Source organism: Argopecten irradians, chromosome 3 (genome assembly GCF_041381155.1).
Source record: "Argopecten irradians isolate NY chromosome 3, Ai_NY, whole genome shotgun sequence".
Classification (NCBI taxonomy): domain Eukaryota; kingdom Metazoa; phylum Mollusca; class Bivalvia; order Pectinida; family Pectinidae; genus Argopecten; species Argopecten irradians.
The window spans coordinates 9,914,768-9,934,437 of record NC_091136.1 but is presented as its reverse complement, the minus strand read 5'-3'; the positions used below and the strand labels follow the sequence as shown (position 1 = coordinate 9,934,437).

Below are 19,670 nucleotides of genomic sequence, written 5' to 3'. Positions count from 1 at the left end.
TAAAATAATCTCTTTCTATCTCATTTCAGGATCTGGGAGGAATTTCTATTCTGACTAGATGAACTAGAAGTTGGGTGAGTTACTTAACGTATTGTAAAATTTTATGTATTACATATCAGCTACAATGTAAGGTATCAATATATCCTCGTGTAATGTTATTGCCCCACCTGGCCTACCCCCTAGCCTACACCCTTATCCCTGCCTCCTGCCCTTACCCACCTACCCCTAACTTCTGCCCCTTCTTCCTTACCCCTTACCCCTACCCCCTTATTCCCTCCCCCTCCCACTACCCCCTTACCCCCACCCTCTCCGCCTGCCTCTAGAACATGCATTATAAGGAATTGGACCAAAAGTTGTTACAAATGTTTTTTCCATCTGTGGAGTAATGACTTTTTGCTAGAACAGAGAATGACAGCCATTTTCTATCCCCAAGTAAGAGTTATGGCTTCGTCCTGCCATGGCTGATGTTTTTCTGCACATTTGAAACTTTATCATAGAAATGGCTAAAACGGCTGTTCTGCCCTGAAACATACAGCAACAGAACAGAAACATCCTTCTCCCTATCCCCAACACCTGTCAACCATAAGTCAGAGCAAATTGCCATTTGTTTCCATGGAAACTGGCAGCCTCGCTCTAAGTATGCTGTTTTGGAAGCTTTGATGTTTGACTGAACAACTACAGGATGAGGGTCAACATGGAGACAGAGAACCAAATCACAGGATTTTCCCTGTGACACCGACCCATACACTCTGTCGGGCTGGTTTTGATAAAGTAGGATTTTATGAGTTTTTTGTAAGGATTTATTTTATATTTGTCCACCTGAAGTGTCTGCCAGAGGTAACACAATTCCTCCAAGCCCTTTCCCTTTGTCACCGACAAGACAACCATTTTGTCTCCCTAACGGCCAGAACAGTGTCGACTTATAGATTATTCCACCTCAGGTAACTAAAGACTTCACTATAAAACAAATGGGTGTGGCTTCACTGATATTTTCTATCAAACACAGCCGCAGTATAAATGACCATTTGTTCAAGAAAGCATAAAGTTCAACAGGGTGCAACACCATTAGTTTTCTGTCCAGCTTTGCTGAAGAATTTCCAATTAGTGGAGAGAGGACCAAGAAAATAAACAAAACAGTTTACGCCTGAAACTAATCAAGAAAATACATACCAGAATGTTAATTTTTTTGTTCTATGTGAAGAATTTACCATTTGTCATAAAGAGACACATATTAGCTCTGTTTAACAGTAAACTTCCTACACAGAAATGCATGTTATGTATGCTTTTACCATCTTATAAAATACAGCAAATATTTTAGTTCGGCACTAAAACAGAAAAAAAAAAAGAAAATAGGTGTTTGATTTTTATGAATAATGATATCATACATACCAATATTTAAAAAAAAAAGATTTTGTGACTATAGTGTCTTTGAAATAAAAAATACTTCATTTTGCTCTTGATACCAATTTTATCTGTTATAATAATATCACTTATTGAGAGCCGTTAGGGAATGTGGTATCCATGGAACCTCTTCAAACATGAAATTTCAATGTTCAGAAAGACAAACATTGGTACATAGATGGCAATAGCATTAGAGTGTATTTAAAGGATACATCTTTTCTTAATTTTCTTTCTAAAATTTAAATCGGGTGTGAAATTCAATATTAACATTAAAATAGTTTTTAAAAAGTCTCCCAGGAAAGATATTGAGACAGATGGACTGGTTTTGGTGTGAGGACCAGTGTGTTCTAACCACACCTTTATAATAATGTGAAGCTGAGGATTTACGACATAGAAAAATCCCCATTAATGTGGAATGTGTGATAGTCCCCGAATGGAAAGTGCATGGAAATGAAATTAGAGCATTATTTATGTGCGATATATTCTAAATATTTACTTTATCAGTTTCTGTGAGGGCTTATACAAAAAAGAAAAAGGTATTGTAAGAAATAAGTGGGCAAGCTAGTGGGCAGGTGGGCTAAGGCTGTTGTAGTGTTAGGTATTATTTGGGGGGGGGGGGGGGAGGGGGAAGAGGAGTAGACTGCAGATAACTAGATGTTTTGGAAAACTTAGTGGTCAGTGGAAGAGAGTCATTACAGGTACCTTGGTCCCTGGGGTCAGGTTATTAAGGGAGGAGGAGGGTGGATTGGGAGGGGGTGTAAGGCTTCAAGAATTTAAGGATGTAGATACTGTCTGCTTGTAGGGAAGAAGTGTTGTAGGCCAGTGTGGTGTTAGGGGACAAATCAGAGGTATATATCTCCTGATTTGTTTCTATACATATATATATGATATATATATATATATAGTCTAATAGGTCACAGAGGAATAGCAAAGGGAGGTAACTCTGTCAAAAGGGAACTATGGTACATCTAAAACATGGTTATAACTGCTCATCAAAGCAACTTGACATGGTTTTGATTTATTACATGGTGAACTTTTGGTCTCAATTATTTCAGCTTTTGAAAATAGTTGACAAGTTAGATTAATGCCAATTAGTGTTTTGATGAAAAAGAAACTCAAGGGAAAGTTTTTGTAACTTTGTCGATTAAAGATGATTTTATAAACTTAAATGAAAATGAAAGCATGGAATACATATAATGGGGAAGGGCTTTGGGGCATCTGTGATACCTGGGACGGGAAAACATTGAAGAGTGTTAGTGTTGGTACTCATAACACAATAGTACAGTGCTATTATTCAACAGACAGTAAATATATTTTAATTAACATTTATGAAGTAAAAAAGAAAAGGCCCAATTCATTTGAGTTGATGATCTTTGTAGAACAGTGAAACAGGATCAAATTATGACCACTATAGTAACATACCTGTTGTCTGTCTCGGGTATGGGAATGGATAGAGCTCAAAATCATTATCATAAATCATGTAATCAGCTGAAACATAACAAAATAAAATCTTCTTGTAAATTATGTTTCTAATTTTTACTTTTGAAAACAGAACTTAAAAAAAAAAAAAAAAAAACTTAGGAGACAAAAAAACTGGTAGTCACACATCAGTGCACAAACATATGACTTTTTGCTGTCTGCTATATTTCAAAATTTCACCATCTCTAAAATGTGCATTGTGTTATCCCAAATGTATGAGTTTATAATGTAATATGTCTAAAACATTGGCAAGTTTATGGGAAGACGGAAAGGCTAAGACCAACATTAGCAATGATGCGAAACTGGTGAGATGGAACACTTAAGGGAGGGGTAGTGATGTCTGCAGACCAAAGTGTTAGACAATTAATGATGTTAGGGTCAAAACAAACAACCAAGGATTTACAGTTCAACAAAGGGGAGGCAACCAAGGATTTACAGTTCAATAAACGGGAGACAGCCATGAATTTACAGTTCAATAAACGGGAGACAACCAAGGATTTACAGTTCAATAAACAGGAGACAGCCATGGATTTACAGTTCAATAAAGAGGAGGCAATCCAGGTTTACAGTTCAATAAAGGGGAGGCAACCAAGGATTTACAGTTCAACAAAGGGGAGGCAACCAAGGATTTACAGTTCAATAAAAAGGAGGCAATCCAGGATTTACAGTTCAATAAAGGGGAGGCAATCCAAGATTAACAGTTCAACAAAGGGAAGGCAATCCAGGATTTACAGTTCAATAAAGGGGGGACAGCCATGGATTTACAGTTCAACAAAGTGGAGGCAACCAAGGATTTACAGTTCAATAAAGGGGAGACAGCCATGGATTTACAGTTCAATAAAGGGAAGGCAATCCAGGTTTACAGTTCAATAAAGGGGAGGCAACCCAGGATTTACAATTCAATAAAGGGGAGGCCATCATGGATTTACAGTTCAATAAAGGGGAGGCAACCCAGGATTTACAGTTCAATAAAGGGGAGGCAACCAAGGATTTACAGTTCAATAAAGGGGAGGCAACCCAGGATTTACAGTTCAATAGAGGGGAGGCCATCAAGGATTTACAGTTCAATAAACAAGAGACAGCCATGGATTTACAGTTCAATAAAGGGAAGGCAATCCAGGTCTACAGTTCAATAAAGGGGAGGCAATCAAGGATTTACAGTTCAATAAAGGGGTGGCATCCCAGGATTTACAGTTCAATAAAGGGGAGGCAATCCAGGATTTACAGTTCAATAAAGGGGAGGCAATCCAGGATTTACAGTTCAATAAAGGGGAGGCAACCCAGGATTTACAGTTCAATAAAGGGGAGGCCATCATGGATTTACAGTTCAATAAAGGGGAGGCAATCCAGAATTTATAGTTCAATACAGGGGAAATAACCATGGATTTACAGTTCAATACAGGGGAGATTACCCACGAATTGCAGTTCAATAAAGGGAAGACAACTCAGAATTAACTGTTCAATGAAGGGGAGAAAACTAAGGATTTACAGTTTTTTACAGGGGGAGACAACCTAGAATTTACAGTTCAAATATTTCAATTCAAGAAATTTCCGTATTGAAACCTTATGTCTTTTAAGGTTACTTATATTTTGGCAATTATGCAATCAGCCTTGGTGATATATTTATGTACAAAAACAAAACAAACAGACTAGAAAGATGTGAAGTAGATCACTTGACATTAAAGAGAGTATAGTGTTTAACTGTTTGTAGATTGAACATGTTATTTATAGATAAGCACAACAATATACCTCATTGATGATACTGAGTATATAGAGGCTGGTGATGTTAGTGTGGTACAGATAACAAACCCAGACTAGGTTCTAAGGATTATCATGTACAGAGATAATCTCTTTGTTAGCGAGGTGTTTTATGGGGAAGTATATAGCCTATAAAAAATACTACACTAAAGTCTGTCTTCAATCAAGTTCTGACACTAGTGGGGTCAAAGGTCAGGTCATTCCAGGTTGGGGTCATGACAATACAAACAGTAACAGCTTGTTGGCTACTGTTGGTAATTAAACAGAGGAAACATTGATGTGAAATTAAAGAGGGGATGTCTGGTAGGGGAACACTTCCAGGGGTAAACTGTATAGGGGATGGAGGGGAAGAGTTGTAATAGAGGAAATTTCAAAAGGGAAAGATAGATACAGGGGTTTGAATAAAGGAGAAATAAGGGACAGATATTAAAAAAAGTTAGGTTAGGGGCAAAGACCCTGTAGAAACAGGATAGTGAGGGAAACATCCCAGGGGAGATATAAGGGGTTGGTTTGGGAGAACTACATAGATGTTTGTAAAAGGAAAGAGGTACCCCAGAGCAGTAAGACACATTAGAGGGGCTAGGGAGAACTAATACAGGGGCAATAACTATGAGCTGGAGGGTGTGGCTTGGAATGATCCCAGGGGCAATCTATAAAGATACAGGGAATAGGAGAGAGAGAGAGAGAAGATCCAGAGGAAACATTTGATTGAGGGGGTAGGGGTAGGGACAGATATGTGTGAAGTACTTAAAGGACTTGACATTGGGTGTTGTGGTTTTGAGGTTGATTTCCACAGGAAGTGCAATTAGAGTTTGTTTGGTAGGTGAAAAGTTCCTGATGGAGATACACCTGGGCAGGGATTATTGGTACTGGGAATGTGGTACTAGGTCCCAAGGAAGTATGGCTTATTGGAATAGGGTAATAGTAGGATCTGGTAATCAGGGAGAGAGGAAGACACACTGGAGGTTAATACTGGGGGCACTACAGTAGAAATTAGGGTCAAAACTTTCTCCATGGTGAACGTATAAGGGATATACTTACAAATTGACATAATTTCCAATGAAACTGGAAATGGACAGGTTTTTACATGTTAAAGTGAAGAACAGGGGACATGTTGTTATAACATGATTACATACCTGTCTCTATCTCGTTAACGTTACATTTATAAGTCACTATCAATAAGAACCAGCTCTTTGCCTTTCATTGCTTGTTATAGATGAATGCTTTGACCTTTATAACAATTATAGAAATTTGTTTTGTATCTGCAGTCTTTGATCCTGATTCAGTCTGAACATGGACATTCATAAAAAATACTTTGGACTTATACCAACATATAGTATAAGACTCCAGTGTCTTCACCATACTTTTTCTCTCGTTGTTTTAGAAGAATGACCTGTTCCATTTTTATTTACTGATTTTTTTGTGAAGTTAAACCAAATGATGGCAGATCTTGTTAGTGAATGGGGTGGTGATCGTATAAATGTTGACACAGTCAAGTTTTGTGTTGACTCGTCGTCGCGGCTTTACATGACTTCTGTAGTCGGAGCGTCCATAGATATCTCACCACAATACTCCCTTTAGAATTGATTTTAATAATTTACCACAGGACAAAGAAAACCATTTTTCCCTCGATCTTTTCAGCAAACACATTTAGACGGCTTAGGTGAACTTATGTAGTTTTGTCAAGTGTGTTGGTTGGTTCTGTTACTCTTAAGGGGGCAAATATCTCAAGAGATATTAATACAAGGGGAGATAATTCATAGCGACAGTTCTAAAGGTCTGTGGCCATGTACAGTTAAATCTATCATCGCTGAAATGTGATGTCTCAATATTTTGTGACTTTAAATGTAAAATCAAATGATTGAATGAAATATTTCTTTTTAAGCTAAGTTCTTTAAAATATCATATAATTCAATCAAGTAAATTTATCGGTTTAGTTTTATTTCTAATTAAAGCCCATATACAATAACCTTTTTAACAATTATATACTAAACTTTTCAACTACTTGAATGTCCATTCAGGTTTTCTCAAAATAAATGAAGGTTTTTATGAATAAAATTGAAAAATAAGAACCATTATTCTGACCTGAGATAGATTTAATTGATGGCCAAAGCCTGTTTATTTTGCTTTTTAAGTTTGTACTTAGTAACACAGGACAAAAAATGGTTTACCAGACAGGTGTCAGGCTCAGAGATTTACGAAGGGAACTTACTATTTTATCTTCTTCTGTCATAATCTGTTGGAGGTTTCTTAGCCGTCACTTTCTCATATACAAGATAAATTCATCACGCACAAAAAATGTTATGAAAAATACTTTTTTTTTTTTAGCTTTACAAGAGATATTATATGAAATTAAGGTAATTGTTATTGAATAAACCATCTGCTGCTTTTCTTGAAGCTAAAAAATTATTGGAATATGTTTCCTTATTCTACACATCACAAAACAATTGTGAGGCTGTAGATGATATTTATCTGTGAGTTATTTGAACAACTCTGTTCCTTGCGTAATAGATCCAGCTTTCCAGCCCCGATATTACCTGTAGAAGGCTCCATACAAAACCATTGTTGATGATTAACAACATGCTAGCTGTTCAATTTTGTATTGTAAGTTAACATTTAACCACAAGGAATGCTTTCAGAGTCTAGACTAACAGATTTTGATGTTGGTGATGTGAATTATTGCACAATTTTGAGAAAACACATCTATTTCAGCCGACGGAATGTATAATTTGTTTGTTAAAATTGTATTGACTGAGGTTGTTTTTTTGTAGCCGGAGGTAATTGATTTGACTATCAGTATATGTGACAACGTAAAATATTACACAATTTGGAGAAAATGCATTATCAAGGCCTAAACAAATGTTTATGCCTTTTTACCTAATCAGTAATGGTAACTGGCAGCCAATGAAAATTCTTTCCTTTGTTAAATATTGCTGATATGTGCATTTTTTTATCAACTTGCATGAAGATAATAAGGATTGTTGATGTACTGTTTCCAAACGGTAGTAAATAAGGACATAAAAATAGGAAATTATTGTACAAGATAATACCCCAGTCATTGAACTCATAGATATGCAAATTGGTCATGTTAACTGCAGTCAAAATTGATTTGTTGTTCAATTAAGTTACAGATTTTGAGATAAATTTATGAAAAATATTTTTGTTTGGACTGGAAAAGTGAGATTACTAGTAGTTGATGATGCAGTAATTCATTCTCAATCAGTTAATTATAGGTATTTAGAGAAACTTTTTTTTGTCTCATGATTATAGTATATGATATTACATCCTGGTCACAGCACCGTTTTATGGAAATTAGTTAAAAATATATAATTATAAGCTTTTATCTACAAACTGATCTATCTGGTTGTGAATATACCAGTATACTTGGATATTTCATTGACAAATTTCTGTTGAATATCAATGGGATTGGACATCCGATATAACCTATCTTAGTCCTCTCCTATATGTAGTCTAGATGTGTTATATCAAGACAGGTGTTATCCTCTGCTTCATTGAATTTATTTCAAAACTACGATTTCACCTGTGTTAGAGGTAAGTTTTGTCAAGGTCAGTGTTCAATGTTAAACTCTGCATTGATTTGAAACAATATAATCATTGTCAAAAATCAACTTTTCAGGGTCTTGCAGTAAAATTCAAAAAACTTAATTTTGTCTCGTTCAGACACTGGTGATATATGACAGAGTTTAATTGATAAGCTTATATCATCATTTGAATTTGAGTTTGACTTTGAACTGTGTATTAATTAAGTTTCCAGAAGCCATTAATACAGTGTGAATATGATTAAGCAGCTAAGGTCTGGATGTGTATGTGTCTGACTAATTACATAACTTTATCATCTCACAAAACCAGAACGGAATATTAGATCACTTTTACAGCTAATATAACAACCATAAAACTTAATCATTTTCACAGGTAAAACCATGAAATCCATTTATACACAGGTCGTTCTGGTGATCATATGTTACTGTTTATAGCATCATCTTCACCGCTCTAGATCAAAAATGAACTGTTCCAGGCTTAAAGTCAGATCAGTCCATGTATTTCTGTGGGGATGAACGGCATTGTTATGGTAATGTCAACTAAATATAGCACTTCACTTATTGTCTTTGCTGTAAAACATTTTATTCGCACATTTTAAAACTACTAATTGCCTAATTAATTGCCTTAAAATTTATTTACAACCACTTTTCAAGTGTAATATATTCCAACTTAGCCATGGGTTGTTCCCCCTTTTTAACCGTCTGAAAAAATATATTTCTATTGAAAATATATTTTAAAAAACACATTTTCCCGTTTTTCCTTTCAGGGGAGGCAACTAGAATCTAAATCAGATTTTAACTTTAGTAATTCACAGACATATAAATACTTTGTTTCATATATTGAGAGCTATGACTGAGTACAATATCACATTTATTAGTTTAAAACTAAATTATTGTAAGATTTTAATATGTATTATATGATAAAATTAACAATGGCATATTTATTATATATTCCTATTGAAAATATATTTTAAAAAGCACATTTTCCCGTTTTTCCTTTCAGGGGAGGCAACTAGAATCTAAATCAGATTTTAACTTTAGTAATTCACAGACATATAAATACTTTGTTTCATATATTGAGAGCTATGACTGAGTACAATATCACATTTATTAGTTTAAAACTAAATTATTGTAAGATTTTAATATGTATTATACGATAAAATTAACAATGGCATATTTATTAAGGATTTGATTTAGGGCTAGGTGATAAAACAAGTTTAACTGAAAACATTGTTTGATATTTATAATATAGTCTTTGGAGTTAGTGTAATGGAGGCATATCTGTGAAGAACAATGTGATCATTAAAATGATTTACATGACAAGTGGTCTTATACACGTCTTCTCCACAGATTTATGTGCTGGTCAGGCAAAGGTGTAAGATTTCCGTCAAGGGAGACAATTAAATGTGTCATATTGATCCTCATATCTATCATCTTGTGTTATGAATTGTTTGGAAACTTTCCTTTCTACCTTGAGAACTGGCTTAGCATCCATGTTTTATAGTTTTTAGCACAAATATCTGTGAACAAATATAATATCTACTTAATTTTTCCTTGATTTTTTTATTTTTCTATTTAAACATAATTCAATATGGAATGAGAACAGGTTTCAAGCTTTCAAATTTTAAATATCAAAAACATTCACAAAAGGGGGGAAAGGTTAAGCATCATAAACAAAAACCTAATTGAATCAATTATAGAACAATAATTTTCATTATGGATGCAGATATTAAACATTTACCTGTAATGCTATGGAAGGGTGAGTAAATGTTTTCTTTTATCTTGTGTTTTGACTTATTATTTTTCAAGGAAAAATTATTTGAATATAAAAATTGATACTCTTAATTGAAAACAAGAACAACTTGATACTTCATGAATAAATACAAAGCATTTTGATATTAAATGTATTTTATAGACTTTTATTTTTTATTTGCATATCACAAATTAGTAAAAATCCAGGAATGAAAGAAGAAGAAAAGATTGGACGGAGAAATAAGTCATTTAAAATGAGTTGTTATCTTGAGTTGAGTATATCATCACCTGTGTTAATTTAACAGTATCGGGTGAGATCAGGACTGGTTAACGCTACGTTACACAGGTAACTTACAGGTATGTACCCGTGTTGGACTATTGGAGGTTAATTGAGCTCATTTAAGACTTTGTTATTGGCCCAGCTCCGTAAACAATAGTGATAACAATCAGCTGTATGTACAGAATCGTGGTGATTAACCCACGGAAGGAGGGGTAGATATCTTATCTCTATTATAAACTGTGAATGAACACATTCTTTATATATAAGTTTCCTCTTGCCAAAAGACTTTTGAGATTTTTCCAACTTACCTGTATGAGAAAAATGTTTTGTATTGTCCTTCTAGATATTAATGTTACATTGTATAGCTTATTGTTATGACAGGGTACAGTGAGAAACAGCTTATGTAGCTCTTATCTATTCGGGTCCGAACTTATCTGATAAAACCATCTAAGTTCATATCTTTCTCCATATATATAAATATAAAAGTTTATCAGAATATCCTTGGATCATAACTTTGTTCCTCCTAAATGATCTGAAGAAATCTACCTGGATTTCACTACTTTGTGTTTTTTTCTAAAAGACCTAGGAAAAGGTAGTTCTCACTTGCTATAAATATCTCGTCTTGTCCCAATCTATGAGCGCTAAGGGCCCGTTGGAAATTTGAGCCGAAGAGCATCAAAAGAAAAAATTACCTTTAACAAAGCAGAAGGACTATTAAAGTGTGTAGGAGGCCCACAAGGGGAAGTTTTGGTTGTAAAAAAATACCAACTGCCCCCATAACCTGACTTACGGATTTGGGCCCTCACTGAAAACTGTGAAATCTTCTATTGATGTACCTTTGTTTTACCTATGTGCCTTTTGTGGACACTCGGTTTTATCTGTGTAAGATACCTGGGGAAGATCGTGGCCCCAACTGTGTATAAATCCCTATGTTTTGTGAGTGGCCCAAACAGGCTGAAAACACACGTGGAGAAGGAATTGTATTGAGACCGTAGTCAGTGAAGCGAGACGGTCGCACTCGAGCGCTCTGTACCGTCAACTCTACACTGTTGTCGCAGTAAGCTAGGGCAGAAGAAAGAAACATGGGTTACACACCACATCTAGGGCTTTCGTACTTCCGATGATTTTAGCGTTTTATTTGGATATAACTTGGTGCACTGTGTTTTAGACAACTGGAGGAAAATGTAGTAGCCTTGTGTACATGTTAATAGTGGACTTAGGAGAGTTCTCGATGGGATTCACCACAGGTAAGCTTGTCAAAATGAGGTGTGCAACCTAATTCCACAAAGACTATATATATACATAGGAAGCTCCACTCGGAGCTTTTCACTCTGTTACATTTAAACAGTTTGTCATGTTGTTGTTTGTCCAAATTCTGATCCATTCCGACCAGAATTTCTGTATAGTTATGAAGGCCTGGGCAAAGTAGAATATTGACCCATACCTGTGCTGGTCAGCAGGTATTCGGGGCTAGTTAAACGAGGGTTTGCTACCTGTTTTTGGGCCAGGTATAAGGTATAGGTATGCCCTAGGAATGTATGTAGTGGCATGCTACTGTGACATTGCTATATAATAGGTGTTATTTCTCTCATCAAAATAATAGCTCAGCCACCATACCCAAAAATAACTACATTTACATAACACAACTTGTGCTCTTCTTTCTGATTTTTCAGAGTAAGAGAGGAATCGTGTAGAGATATTGCTGAAAATTCAAATCTGTCTATAAAGATTTTAAAGAAGTTGTGATTTAGAGAAATACATTGCTGATATGTTATACACTTCATTTTTTCCTGTAGAATATGATGTTATCAAAACTTTTATAGACAAAAGTGCTACCATTTTTCTTAACAGTTTTTAGAAATTATGATTTTACATATCTAAAAAATTTTATTGAGGAACATTTAGACAGATAAGGAATTCTTCAAGAATAACGTTTCTTAAATGAAAGTTTTTCTTTGACACTCGTAAATATTCATGATGTGAAAAGTTCCACGATTAATATTGTGAAATTTTGAAAATAATTTTAAAAAGAGTTTTTCTATAAGAGAAAAATTAAACATTTCAAAGAATTATATGAATAATTAAAGAAATTGCTTTTTGAAACATTGGAAATCATAAGGAAAACACGACGGACATTTACATTTATGTGATGAATTAAGCTTAAGTGAGTTAATTTGCAAACAAAATAGCAGTTTCGTGTGGGTGTAAAATTGAAAGAGAAGTGTTGAGTCATTTTAATGTTTATTAGGGATAAGGATGCAGTTGATGTGACTATAATAAGGGTAGTTAGAACATTATGTGCATCGTTAAAGCACACACCTTGCTATGATGAGATTACACTTCTTACAAGTCTATAAATCGCTGAACAGTTCAAATAACAACCTGAAAAGTCTCTCTATTTATACAAGTTTAATGTTCCGAGAATTTTAGGTATGTATAAATCAACATTCTGTTGCCTAATATGGGGTATATTTAGCTAATTCACCGAGTGTTTTTACCTTGGAAACTTTCATCAGTCGTAGTTTACGTTCTCCTTGTTACATATTTTAAAACTTTTGTTGATTGCATGATGTAATACTTTAACAGAAGTGAATGTCATTTACCAGGACATTGTGCACTTCCCAAAATTGTTTGACCTAAGATTTTAATTGGTCTTTCTTAGATCTTTAAGTTTATCATACTTTATAATTTCAAAATAATTATCAAGTTTGAAATAACCCAAATAATTTTCATACTACATGTAGATATATGTTATAGGTTTAATTGAAAAATGAATTTTGAGAAATTGTTAAATTGTATATTTATCAATTTTAAGTTATATAATAATTTAAAAAATGAATACATGAATATATTTTTGCAGAAAATTCTATGCATATTTTATATATTCTCATTTATTTATTTTTATTTGGAATACATGTTTCAAATTAGTTTATTTCATAATATAAGTCTAAAGTAATTGTTTTTCTGTATATGTATATAGATTTGTATATAATCTAGCTATGTCAGGAAGAACAACACACTAAACAACTATCACATATTCTGGTCATAAATATTTGATGAGGGAGGAAAAAAGAAGAATTCGGTAGCAATTATTGCTATCAAATGGTTGGCTTATTTTTATGACTTGAATAAATTTAACATTGATTTTGTTGTAGTGTTCATGTACTTTTAAGATAATAACTAGTTATTAATTCACAAGATCTGTTTCTGATCTAATTTGAAACCTGATATCCAATAAAAAGTAAATTGATCTTTGAAAGGCCTTTTAATTTACTGCAGATTTCTTAATCAATTTGTTGTTAGAGTGATATTGAAACATAAGATCAGAATTGTAATGGTTTTTGTATCTTACAGAAACAAACTTTCAAAATGTTTTTTTTATTAAAAAATGATAATTTAATACAATTGTAGATATTTTTAAACTATCTCAAATGCTTTTTAAACTGAAATTTATGTCACGTGTTCTAAGTTACCTTACATTGATATAGAAAAAGTAATATTTCATTTCTAAATTTCAATACACCTTGTAAAACTCTACAGTTAACATTGATCCATATGTTGGGAAATAAATATAGCTATAAAGAAAAAATGGAGCACTATGAAAAAAATTTGAACAAGTTTTCTTTGTCTGGCTGAAACACATTAAACATGTTAAAGGAGCGTACCATTCACTGAATCCTAGTTTTACCGAGGTGCTAATGACATAGATTTATCAGAGGTATAAACATCTCTACTCTGGCATTAGATCCATCTTTGTCATATAGAATTTGGAGGCGGACACTAGGGTTTGTAAAGACGATATAGGGCGAGTTTTGGCTGTATTCACTGTGACTTGTGGAGGCCTTTATAGTCAGTCAAGGCTGTTTATAGAAATTCTCTACAGCATGCAAAAACTCCTAACAATGGATTGAACCTGAACTTCAGACATCTTTGGCTCAAATCAACCAACTATGAATCAAGTTTTTAAATAGATATGAAAAATCATATTTCTTGGTAGCGTATCTACTACGACCATGATAGATAAATGTGACTGTTATAAAGGAATGCTTTAAATGTTAAATTATTAATGGAGATCTTAATATATACTTTGTTTTTAGGAATGGATCAAATTGTCAGCCTTTTCTTTAATTTTCAAAGTATAAAGGTATGTTTTGATCAAGATTTCTATCGATTATGGAGTTGTCTACCTTTACATCAGATTGCTAGATATATTTGATGTTTAGAAGGACTTCGTGTTTTCCTATTTATCTAGTAACGTTTGTAAAACAATAAAAATTTCACTTATTATACATACTATTATTAAGCCTGTAGATTTCCTGGTTTTGTAGAAGTTAATGCAGGCTATTGATGTAAGTCTAGTTTTTATCACATTACTGACTTAGCTATTAAATAGTACAAAAATTGGACTCCTGACTATAAAAAATCAATGGCATTTGAACCCAAGTCCACAGCTTCTCCATCACTCACCATATTGATTAAAAGCAACATGTTCCTACTGCTGAATAACAACTTTTTTATTTTAACAATAATTTGAACTCATTGGCCTGATTCTTTTACAATTACCCAAAACTCCACCGGACACTCACTAGAAATGTTCGGACTCGGTAAGAGATCTTATGGAAGTCGGTGAATATATATATACATACGTAGATCTGTACGAGGGCTAACCATTCATATGTGTCCTATATTACACTGTCCCCTACAGGTAACGGAGACAGGTGATTTAGCTGACACCTTTCTCCAGGTAAGGACTAGCCCTAGGCTGGCCTCGAACTTCGTTATACAGGAACATCTTCTACAGAAGTCTCATCTACTAATTAATGGCTGATAATTGAGCCTTTGTTTTTCAAATAAAAATCATTCATCTTCAGGTATTAAATCTGAAATTTGCAATGGTTTTAAGAAGTGCAAGTTTAGATTATTGTGTTAAGCAACTTATCAGAATGGAACGCTGGTGTTCATGCAAAAATATTCAATTGTCGCAGCTAAAACAGAAGAGCTCGCTTTCTATGGGTTTGGTTTCTTGTGTTCAATAAAATTTTATCGACACAAATAAATTAATTAAGCAGTGCAGGTTGTATTAGGTAACATGGGTTTGGTATCCTAGAGGCATGAACAGCATATATATTTTGACACTCGTGTGCTGTAAGTTCAAAAAATTCTCATTTTGTTACTGCTTATGAGAATTCCAAAAATTCTGTTTGTGTGTATTAAACAATATTTGAACAAATGACTTATTAATTGGCCACCAGTCTTACCAGGTTATTTGTTAAGGGTGATTACATATGACATATTGACAAGGAATAATTGTAGAAAATCATTTGTGTTGACCTGGTACACAAAAGATACATTGGGAAATGTAAGAAAGCAACATACCTTCCCATATCTGATTACACCTTCTGATTCCAACGAAAAATATCATCTATAATTGAATTATTTTGGGGGATATCTTTGCACTCGGTTATTAAATCTGTTAATTTGACTCCTTGCTGAAAGATAAAATGTTGGTTGGTTGCTCGATTTATTTATCAGATAATTAATATATATATACATTAATTAACTGGAGTAATGCTGTATTTTTTTACTCAAATAGCCTGATTTCCTCACATCTTGGCTTTTCCAACCCATTATACTTACTTTGCAAATGTGAACCTTTTAAAGTTTAGTACATAAAAATTGTAAATCACCTCCTATCGGAAACTAATGACGCTAATTAGAGTGCTTTCCCCTTTCTGAAATCTTAGGTTAAAGTTGTTTGAAGTATTTGGACGATAAGTGTACGGGGGATACATTTAGGGCAAATGGCCACTCCCTCCAAAATGAAAATGATTTTTCTAAAGCAAACAAAAGCTACATGTAGTACATCTCAGAAAAAGTATATTTAATATATTTTGATAAAAAAAATGAACGTGCAGGAAATCAAGACTAAGGTTTTCATATAAAACTTGGATCATTAAAAGAAAGCATGAAAATTATCAAGGTATGGGTGGACTAATTTCAGTGGGGCTAGGCCTGGATTAGGCTGATGTGTAGAGTAGGTGTTTGAAGTTGCTATCTGATTCATTTGAAAGCTTTACTTAATCTGTTTCATTGAAAAGCATGATAAAAATGGCTCCAACATGCATCCTTCTGCTTAAAAATCATTTTATTAATCATTTTAATCACTACATTTTTTCATGAAGTTTTTTTGTATAAATTTTTGTCCCTATACACTACCATGGGATATAAGTATAGAATTTAGTTTATGCATATAATTGTAATGCTTGCAAACAAAATAACATGAAATATTGGAACACAGTCTCTTCCTCTTCATATCTAGATCACTTTAACCAAAATAAATTCTATTTTAGCTAACGAAAAGAAAGAATAAATAAAATTATTACTGAAGCTTCAGCTTACTTTGTATCAGGAAATGAAATCTTAAAGACATGTAACAAATGCATATAACATCTAATTCACTGTAGGAAACACAGATAAATGTATAATTACATTTTAGGCACTTATCAGTAGAATTTGAAATTAGTTTTCCAATTTTATTGTGAAATAGACATCAATCTGTCATCATTATCAATCTTTTGATGAATCTCAAAGAATATCCTCTGTATTTCCTTAAAAAATAAAGATGTGCTGTTTGGCAAGCTATTTAATCGTCCAATCAGAAAAAAAAACATTTTTAGGTGATTGCAAAATTATATTATTGATCAAATTAGCTTTGACAAATTATGAAATCTCATTGATGAATCACTTTTGCCAGCCATGTAATTGATGTATTTTGCCTTTAAATTGCCTAAACATTTCGGAGATTTCAACTTAAATTATGAATGTTTGAACACAAAATATTCCATTTTGAAATATAAGTAAATAGAAGCACAAAATGTTTTAGATTTTAATTGTTAATTTATTATTAATTCAATGTCTGAGAAGAAGAATACAAAATGTTCATTGGAAATTAAGTGTAATAATTCATGGTATATAACTTAAAACAGTAGCATATTAATATATATTCATACTAATAAGCCCCACGCATGAAGAAATGACTGTTTTAATTCCCTCGATGTGTCATTTAATTGCCATGTGCAAAGCATGTTATGCATATTCAATTACAGGAAGGTGTTTATGCTAACACTCTCACAGGCTATGGTGTTGGCCGTGTTAGATTTTTCATTTAGAAGAAAATGCAAATTTGTCAAACATGTCACCCATATTCCTATTACGGCTACTGTGCAATTTCACAAAGGATAGTTAGCTACAGGTGAAAAATTACTTGGAAAATATTCAGTGAAATTTTAAATTTTAGTAAAAATGTTTTCAAGCTTTCGGAGAGAAAATTACGTAAGAACACCAACTGTAGAGCTGTTGATGTTTAAGTGTTCCGAATCTGCATAAAGACGTGTGTAAATGTCGAGGTTTAACAGGTTAAGGTGACAGTACTTTCAGCTCGGCTAGATAATGCTTTCATGTTTCACACTTAAGGGAGTATCAACTCGCCATCAACAGCCAGTGTGTTTTGTAATGTTGTGTGAAAATATACAATATAGTGTCAGCTAATAAAGCACACATACCATTACTGTTGGACAGGCAAAACGCATTTATATATACGGCCAGTTTCAACAGGTTCTTCTGGTAGTAGCTGGGGGCTACCTCACCAGATGAAATACAGAAGATTATTGAATATCATCCAGATCAAACTGAAATGTTTTGCAAGAACACTACTACATCAGCTCAGACTGGTACATTTCTCAAATTTACAGAAACTGCTCACTGCAATGGGTTTGGAGCTTTGAACAAGATCCTTAAATTTCCATATACCAATAGATACAGATATACTGATGGTTTTGAGTAGTGTTGCTGATATAGGGTATAATAAAATTGATTGTTATTTTTTGCCATGAAAATCAAATAGAAATGATAGGCTGGGAAAAAATGTTGAAGAATGGTGAAGGTTAGTTATTGTATCAATTATAACCTTGTATATCGCTGATAATGGTAAAAAATAGTTGTTTTACATAAAAGACAGGATGTCAAAAAATACCTGTGTGGATTATAAAATTTGGAATTTATTTATTGGGGTAGGAAGGGTATAATAACTGAATGTGTGTTTGCTTCATGCTTTTGGTATTCTACACAAGTCTGGGATAAAACCAGTAATTTCAGTGGTCATAAAACGCCTATTAGTAAGACATTAAAAGTTCAGTGGGGACCCCTACAGAAGCCAGGGTACCTAAGGTTACCAGTGGGCTGGCATACAAACATAACTATACACCCGATCAAAGGATAGGCTTGAAACAACGGGGTACCATGGCAACCTCCACATTCACAGACAAATGACAAAACTTTAAAGATGAAATTTGGAGGAAGTGAAAATGACAATTAACCCTCTAAGAGAAGAGATTCTGTCCTTATATAATTAGCTTATGGCGTCATGTACGCTTGGTTTGTTGTACGGTGGCTATATCCAAGCCTAGTTAGGTGGCTATATCCGAGCCTAGTTAGGTGGCTATATCCGAGCCTAGTTCGATGGCTATATCCGAGCCTAGTTTGGTGGCTATATTTAAGCCTAGTTTGGTGGCTATATCCAAGCCTAGTTCGGTGGCTATATCCAAGCCTGGTTCGGTGGCTATATCCGAGCCTAGTTCGGTGGCTATATCCAAGCCTAGTTCGGTGGCTATATCCAATTCTAGTTATCCAATTCTAGTTCGGTGGCTATATTCAAGCCTAGTTCGGTGGCTATATCCAAGCCTAGTTTGGTGGCTATATCCAAGCCTAGTTTGGTGGCTATATCCAAGCCTAGTTCGGTGGCTATATCCAAGCCTGGTTCGGTGGCTATATCCAAGCCTGGTTCGGTGGCTATATCCAAGCCTGGTTCGGTGGCTATATCCAAGCCTAGTTCGGTGGCTATATCCAAGCCTGGTTCGGTGGCTATATCCAATTCTAGTTCGGTGGCTATATCCAATTCTAGTTCAGTGGCTATATCCAAGCCTCGTTCTGTGGCTATATCCAAGCCTGGTTCGGTGGCTATATCCAAGCCTGGTTCTGTGGCCATATCCAAGCCTGGTTCGGTGGCTATATCCAAGCCTGGTTCGGTGGCTATATCCAAGCCTGGTTCGGTGGCTATATCCAAGCCTGGTTCGGTGGCCATATCCAAGCCTGGTTCAGTGGCTATATCCAAGCCTGGTTCGGTGGCCATATCCAAGCCTGGTTCAGTGGCTATATCCAAGCCTGGTTCGGTGGCTATATCCAAGCCTAGTTCGGTGGCAGCAATATATCCGAGCCCAGTTCGGTGGCTATATCCAAGTCTGGTTTGGTATAGGTGAATAAGTTCACATGTCTGCTTCATAAAATTCACAATTATGCAAAAGAATTTACAAAAAATAATTTGGGAAAGCTGGAGCTGATGCAGTGTAGAGCCATATGTGAGTGAAACGCTATGTAAATTACTG

At 34.4% G+C, this 19,670-nt stretch overlaps 2 protein-coding genes across 5 annotated transcripts in view; one reads left to right on the top strand and one right to left on the bottom strand.

Annotated features, from left to right (window-relative positions):
• LOC138317515 (brother of CDO-like) overlaps nt 1-19,670 on the top strand; it is a 201,007-nt gene that overhangs the window by 106,238 nt on the left and 75,099 nt on the right. For 3 of the 4 annotated variants that reach the window (XM_069259246.1, XM_069259244.1, XM_069259245.1), the window contains exon 2: nt 30-74. The gene's annotated coding sequence lies outside the window, so the exon portion shown is untranslated. Of the gene's footprint in view, nt 1-29; nt 75-11,194; nt 11,478-19,670 lie in introns of those variants that run through there. The other variant, XM_069259243.1, reaches the window with a different exon arrangement.
• On the bottom strand, nt 18,908-19,567 carry LOC138317211 (uncharacterized). The gene has a single exon (XM_069258762.1). The coding sequence runs from the start codon at nt 19,565-19,567 to the stop codon at nt 18,908-18,910; it is 660 nt and encodes a 219-aa protein (XP_069114863.1).

What these genes read in the sequence shown, in the direction of transcription:
- LOC138317211 (XM_069258762.1), bottom strand. Translation starts at nt 19,567, where the DNA reads ATGAAGCAGACATGTGAACTTATTCACCTATACCAAACCAGACTTGGA.